We start from the raw sequence: 7367 nt of genomic DNA on the forward strand, positions 1-7367 counted from the left end.
TTTATTATTATTATTATTATTATTATTATTATTATTATTATTATTATTATTATTATTAGTTGTTGCTATAGTTAAAAGAGTTGGGAGCCAGAAACATTTGCAAATCATCCAGAGGTCCACCAGTAGATCTCATGTTCCTTCTTGACACTTCTGCCTTAAGGGTTACCCCATGAATGAGTAATCAGCTTAAGATCTGCCTTCCTTCTGTGTGGTGGCTTCCTATCTTTAAAGTTCTATCCCCAGGGTGTTTTTCTAACATCAAGTCTTACCTTTTTTGTGCCAGATAACCCCCATTTATTTTCCCAGGCCTTTGTGTGGAGTTTTAAGTCTGCTTTTATTGGTTTCACTCTTTTCTTTAAAAGTTTTTTGCTCTTTGTTTCCTGATTGTATTGTTAATGCAGCATTATTATTATTATTATTATTATTATTATTATTATTATTATTATTATTTTGTAAGCTACTTTGGGAGTCCTTGAATGGGAAAAATGTAATTATATATATATATATATATATATATATATATATATATATATATATATATTCATTTTTAAGATGGGCAATCAGAAGAGTATGTAGTATTCAAAATCCATTCACGTTATAGATCTATATAAAGGTATTATAATCCCGGCAGGTTTTTTTCAGTCTCTCCTAATAATCTCTAGCACTGAATTTGTCTTTTTTTCCAAACATGCAGCCACACTCTGTTGATCTTTCACTTAACTATCCACCATAACTACAGGATCTCTTTCCTAGTTTCTAATGGTCAGCTTAGATCCTATGAGCATATATTGGCTATGGTAGCCCATGACACTCAGCCAAACTATGGCTATGCATGTACAAGCGTGTGGAGACTGACAGCAGTACTCACAGCTGCTTAGCTTCTGCTGCCATGCCACCCAGAGCTAAGCCGCAATCTCCCCCGGAAAATAACACAAACAATAAGCCAAGAACAAAGCTTGACTACAGGTCAAGCAGGACAAAACATCCCAGGTATAGATGTAACACTAAGCCAAACCTTGGCAGCAGCAGGACCCAGGGACGACTGCAGCAGCCACAATCCCATACATTTGCTAGTTCATGCTGTTCACATTATGAAGTTGGGGGGTGCACTATTGTGCACCTCTTTCTACTTACTTATACTGAATCTCCTTTACCAGTTTGTTGCCCATTCAGCACCAGGAACTCTGTTTGTAATTATTCACAGTCTGCATGCCTTTAAAGCAAATTTGAATCACATTTCCCCCTCTCAAGCAATTCTGGGCACTGTATTTCACCCCTCACAGAGTCACAGTTCCAAGAAACCTTATAGAATCATAGAGTTGGAAAGAGACCACAAGGGCCATCCAGTCCAACCCCCTGCCAAGCAGGAAACACCATCAAACCTTTAACAAACTTCAGTCCCAAGAATTCTTTGAGGGAAAGAAAATGCCTCGAATGTGGTTCAGTGCCATAGTGTGTACACAGTCAAATTCTAATCGCTGTGCCAGACACTGTCCAATAGGTATTCATTTTCTGGACGTTCCAGTAGCAATGGCAACTCTTCCTGCATAAAGAAATGCATTTTCCCTCTCCCCCCCCCTTTGCAATTTTTTACTGCAGTAGAGTGTTAACGAAATACAGTATCCCCCAATAAAATGCTTGGCACCCCTTAAAACAAATGGCTTATTTACTGAGTTAATAAATTGTATTCAAAGCCTGATCGTCTAGAAGGGCTGTAAGAAGGGGTTGCTCTTTACTGCTAGATCGCACAATAAGCAATTACCATAGTTTTCCGTGTCTAGGGCTATATTTTTTCAAGCTTAAAATTGGGGGGTCGTCTTATACACGGATAGTGCATATGGGGGATTTCTTTATTTGGAGTCCCCAAAAATAGGGGCCGTGTTATACACGGGGGGGGGGGGGTGTCATACACGGAAAAATACAGTAAACTGCTGCCAATATCCTAGCAACTTCAGAGTGCTTCAGTGTGTGTAGAATGCAAGGGAACGTGAAATATCAGTTACAAAAATATATACTTGATGACTTCTAATACTGAAGGTTGGATTAATTATGCGCAAATAAAAGAGGGCTGCCAATTCCAAATAAGGTTGCCAGTGGTTACACATTAAAAATGCTTTGGTATGTATTTGGGATGGGAAATTCCAGCGTCCACCAAGCTCTCCTCATATTTTCAAAGGCAGGTTTTGAAACTGCACCATTTCCCCTATTCTCAAGGCAGGTTGTTTGTCCTCCACATAGTACCATGGGAGCTAATGAACGCCAATTAATTTCATGTAGACTATTTGAACTTCATGAGAATCTGCCGTGCCAAACCCCCGTGCTGCAAAGTTTTAAGCACATTTCTTTTCATATGAAACCCAGACACAAAGATAAGCAGGAAATTCTGAATCATCCCTGTATGAACCTGACAGCAAATCCCATTGACCTTGATGGGATTTGCTTTTGAGGAGACTTGTCCAGGATTACACATTGCAAATGTACAGTGGTCTGTGTAATAGTCTGTTTTTAAACTTATAAAAGTGGTCCCTTTGGAAGACGCGTTTTATTTAACAGAAAACTGCCGTAGAAGAGTTTTTTTTTTTTTTTAATGCGGGGGCGGGTGAAACGCGAGCAAATCCACGAGGCGGTCAGAACCAACCGCAGCAGCTACGGCATGGAGATGGCACCTGCGCTACCCATGTATGACCACCAGGTGTCCCTGTGGCAGCAGCACCTGCTCAAGCGCCTCCAAGCTCCCCACCCCCACCTCAGTTCCTAGACTTTATGATGAGACTGATACACGGGATTTCACTTCCGATTCGTTTAGCCACACCACCACACCATAACTTCTGCTTCTACTTTTTATTCATGGATAAACATGAAGCTGTCCAATCCATGCCAAAATCTTCAATTCCTTCGTTGCTATTTATGGGCGCCCTTTTGTTAAGGAGGGAAGCATTTAAAAAAAAAAAAAAAGCTTTCATGCGAACCCGAAATTTTCCCGCCCAGATTTCTCTACAACTTTCTTATATCTGAGCTCCTGCCCCTCCGCTACAGCTTACCGGAAGTGACGTTTCCAGGTCCTCAATATCCCTAGCTAACCTCACAGAAGCTAATATGACAAGTAAAGTCTGAACTATTTAGCCAGACGTTGATCGATGATAAAATACACGTTAGGGTTCTGTTTAGGAGGACCAGAGGCTTGAGTGACTCCGCCTTTATGTCCTTCCGTGTCCACTGTGGCTCTCACCCGATCTGCCAGGACCCTACAGCGGCGTCCCATCAACCCTTGCGGCTTCCGTCTTCGCTCTTTCTCTCCGCGCTCCCTCCCTGCGCGGGTGCCGCCATTCTCCAGCAGGTAAGTCCGGGAGATCCGTTGTCATCCTTGCCGGGAGAGGCTCCTGGGAGAGCTTTGCCGCTTCCAGGGGCAGCTTGGAGGCCTTCTCTGTCGGTGCCGGTCGCTATTTCCAGGCGCGCTGTGGGGCGGGGTGTTTTGGGGCGCTCTTGGGGCGAAGCTCGGTTTCCCTTTGCTGAACTAACCTGGCATTGAGAGGGCAAAGCAGACAAGCAAAAGGGCCTGAAGGCTTAGCCCTCGCTCGCCAGAGCAGCACCATGGGTCCGTGGTGGTCCGTGGAGGAGAAATTGGGCAGAGCTCCTAATAGGGTTTGAGCTTTTCTGACGAGTAAATGAAGTTGGAAGCCTTAACTTCAAATAGAGAAGCTTTTTCGCCGCGGTTAATTCGGCTTTCTTAATCGACCTTTGCAACACAGCGCTTAGCACAGCCTTGATGTGCATAAGGTTCCGGCCCTGATTTACCTCGGCTGGATTTTTGTGAGTGCGCGCGCACGTGCAAAAATGCAACTCCTTTGGCATAATCTTTGACAGTGGTACTTATTCGGAAGTCAGTTTTATCGGGAAAATTCATAAAGGTGTAGCAGATAAATGTATATTTTGTTAATAGACACGAGTAACTTGGGTTCATTAATTTCGGGGGCCCTGCTGAGTAAAATTTGGTTGGATGCAACCCATAAATATTTCATAGGTGTGAACACTTGTCTTGTGTACCATCCACCTTCAGTCAGCGTTTGAAGTGGGATTAAGTTACTACTGTCCCTCCCACGACCTCCATATATTAGGTGGAAGGTGTGAGGATTCTACTTGCGTACAATTGTAAGCACATTTGGGGAGCTTGGCCAGCAGCCACAATTCCAAGTGATGGAGTACGCAAATAGAACACCATGAGAAAAAGACTACAGTTACTTACCATTTTAAATCAGCCAAGCCCATTTGCATTGTATCTGGTAAATGTTACTAGTTTTATGAATTATTTTTAAAAGTGGAAAACTTAACATGGAAAGATAGTAGCAAAAGGATAATTTCTGTGAAATCTTGCACCTCATTTTACTAGTAATGGGTTTACTTACAGCATATGTTACACAAACAAAGCCCATTAATAACATGCATTTTAGGCCTAGGACATTACTGGCATTTTTTAAAGGTTTCTCTGCACTAGATAGATGTGGGGGAGAATAATTCAGAGGTTCAGCTCTTAATTAGTTTACCTCCCAGGACCGCATCTGGAGAGCTTTTCGTACTCTTCCAGCTTTGGACGTGGTAGGGAGAAAAGATGCGCTGCTACAGGGTGGGTTTTTATTTTAAGGGTAATTATTGCCTATAGTGTGTTGATTCCTTAGGTATGCTCTGTTTTTGTTAGACACTATGCCGGCCCTCAGACCCCTCATCAAGCCTAAGATCGTCAAGAAGAGGACCAAGAAGTTCATCCGCCATCAATCTGATCGCTATGTCAAAATTAAGGTAGGTGTCCTTTTGATGAATTGCCAGACATTAAAATACTCAAAGAGTGCCAGCTTGTGTTTTGGTTTTGCAGCACTGGCATGGTAATATATTAGATCTCTGAAAAGATGGTGCAGATGTTGAGGCTTTGATATTCTTTCTCCCTGGATTTCTATAGCGTAACTGGCGGAAGCCCAGAGGTATTGACAACAGAGTCCGCAGAAGGTTCAAGGGCCAAATCTTGATGCCCAACATTGGGTATGGTAGCAGTAAGAAGACAAAGCACATGTTGCCTTCAGGATTCAGAAAGTTCCTTGTCCACAACGTCAAAGAGCTGGAGGTGCTGATGATGAGCAACAAGTGAGTTGGAAAAGGGATTCAGGGATACCATGTTGTGTTTGAAGATTTCTGGCTTGGTTGCAGGAGTGGTAGTCACTGAATCCAAAAAGATTTTGGGAGTTGTGGGATCTAGCTCATCTCTCACACACCTCTGCTTTCGTTTCCTTGATGGGATACTGCTACTAGCCATCTCTTCCCCATCCGTTTCTTTTGTTTTTCCTTTTGGATCTTCCGCTTTTCCTGTCTAGGATTAGAACTCAAATCTGTCACTGCTGGAAGGTTTACCACTAGAAAATCTCTTTGTATATTACAATATTAATATTTCTTTAAAGTCATAATGCTGAGGGGAGGAAGATTGTCTTTGCACTTGACAAGGTCATTGCATTCTTTAAAGTGTTCAAAGTACAGCAGATATCAATTGGTACCATATTGGTATCTGCCTCAAAGGTAATTCTGTAGGGGTTTAGGGACTGTTGAAATTTTATGTAGGGAAATCCTGGTTCAGATTCCTGTTAAGCAGCCTGGGACAGGTTCTCTGTAAACTCTGCCACAGTGTTAGTAGACTGAAATGCCACACAGAGCTCTTTGAGGAAGGTTATAATGACCTATTGATTCCCCAGTATCTATTCAGCTCAGTCAAATGGGGAACAGCATAGCTCAGACAGGTTTTCTTACTGGACCCAATCAAAATGTGTATAACTACTGCTGTTTTCCATTCACACTAGTGGGTAGTCTTTGGTGTTGTGGTCCCTCCCTTCAAATTACTTCCCTGCCATTGACTATCTTTCCCCAGTCTGTGTATACGAGTGGGTATTTCTGTACCCCTGGGCCCAATCAAGGCTTGTGCTCTTGGGGAAGGGGGGCAGCATCCATTTCTATTAATGCTATTTTTAATAATTCTTGTGCAAAACCTGTTAAAAACGTTAAAATCCAGGTACATCTACTGCAGTTAGTCTCCAAGGTAATCTCTTACAATGCTGCAATGTTGAGAACATAGTTCCTCTGAACTGGGTTGTTGGAATTTCAGTGTGCCTTCAGCAGGCGGTGGAAATAGGCACACTTGTACTCATTGTTTGGACCATTGAAAAGAACAACTCGGGTGTAGCAATAAAGAAACGTCACACCCATTACAAACTGGCCACCAAAAAAGTACTTCCAAACTTGCACAACAGTGATGACTGCAGCTGTATAATGTGTTGTTTTTACATAATGAATTTTCTGTGGCAAGACAAAGTAAGATTAAATCTAAAATTGTATGCTGGGATTTTGATGACGTTGCATGGATGCTATGTAAACCTGAGCAGCACCTGCTGCACAATAATCCTCCATCTGGACTGTCCTTGGAGAACAATATCCTTAGGAGCTAAGCACCCCATGGTCTCCCTTGATCTGGAAGCTCCTTACACATTATTTCCTTCAGTCTTCCAATTCAGTTAACCCCACAGGGGAATGTTTAAGCCTGTGTAACAAATTGTAACAAATGAATCCCTTATTCTTTCTGGAATCTTCAAGTTGCATTTAGAACAGAAAAAACTAGACAGTCCTTTTGGAAGCGTACTGCTTCCACATATCTAAATGCCTCCAACCCCTACGTCAAAAGCATCCTGCCTGTGGAAAGTGACATTCTCCTGCGCACAGACTTTAACAAAGACATGATGTTTTTGACATAATAGTACAGTAGTATTTCAACACAGTGTCCCACCTGCAGGTGGAACATTCACATTAGGACTGTTGTGCAATTTTCCTGAATATGTAATCACCCCCTTACTTTGCTCAGTACATACTGGACTACTTCACAGACCTCCAGCATTTTAGATTCTCACTCTGTCTTTCCTAGAATTAGATTTAACATGGTAATGAACTGTTCGTGACACAATGCCATTATCTTTTATCAGGTCCTATTGTGCAGAGATTGCTCACAATGTTTCATCCAAGAATCGGAAGGTAATTGTGGAAAGAGCAGCTCAGCTTGCTATCAAAGTCACCAATCCAAATGCCAGACTGCGCAGTGAGGAAAATGAATAAATAGTTGTTCTTGTACAACTGTATTTAATAAAAAGTTTAAAAAAGTGTTGGAAAACTGATGTTCCTGCTGTGAGGGTATACAGAAGCAATTTTTGTAGCTTCATATGAAGATCAGTTGTTAGAAAGGTAGTAATATTTTATAAACTACTGCAGTCTGCTAACAGGTACTATATTTGCAAACCCACCCAATTACAATTTGCTATCATGGAAGAGGTGTATATTAATACATT

The 7367-nt window shown here is 41.9% G+C and overlaps 1 protein-coding gene across 1 annotated transcript; it reads left to right on the plus strand.

The window, feature by feature from the left end:
• The first annotated feature begins 3199 nt into the window (after positions 1-3199).
• Positions 3200-7173, plus strand: LOC117041870 (60S ribosomal protein L32). The gene is made up of 4 exons (XM_033141137.1): positions 3200-3337; positions 4694-4794; positions 4952-5133; positions 7008-7173. The coding sequence occupies exons 2-4, from the start codon at positions 4699-4701 to the stop codon at positions 7135-7137; spliced, it is 408 nt and encodes a 135-aa protein (XP_032997028.1). The 5' UTR covers positions 3200-3337; positions 4694-4698; the 3' UTR covers positions 7138-7173.
• Positions 7174-7367: the final 194 nt, after the last annotated feature.

Source organism: Lacerta agilis, chromosome 2 (assembly GCF_009819535.1).
Source record: "Lacerta agilis isolate rLacAgi1 chromosome 2, rLacAgi1.pri, whole genome shotgun sequence".
NCBI lineage: Eukaryota > Metazoa > Chordata > Lepidosauria > Squamata > Lacertidae > Lacerta > Lacerta agilis.

Coding starts and splice junctions, on each gene's coding strand:
- LOC117041870 (XM_033141137.1), top strand. CDS start 4,699: ATGCCGGCCCTCAGACCCCTCATCAAGCCTAAGATCGTCAAGAAGAGG. Junction 4,795..4,951: donor ATCGCTATGTCAAAATTAAG/GTAGGTGTCCTT, acceptor GGATTTCTATAG/CGTAACTGGCGGAAGCCCAG. Junction 5,134..7,007: donor GTGCTGATGATGAGCAACAA/GTGAGTTGGAAA, acceptor ATCTTTTATCAG/GTCCTATTGTGCAGAGATTG.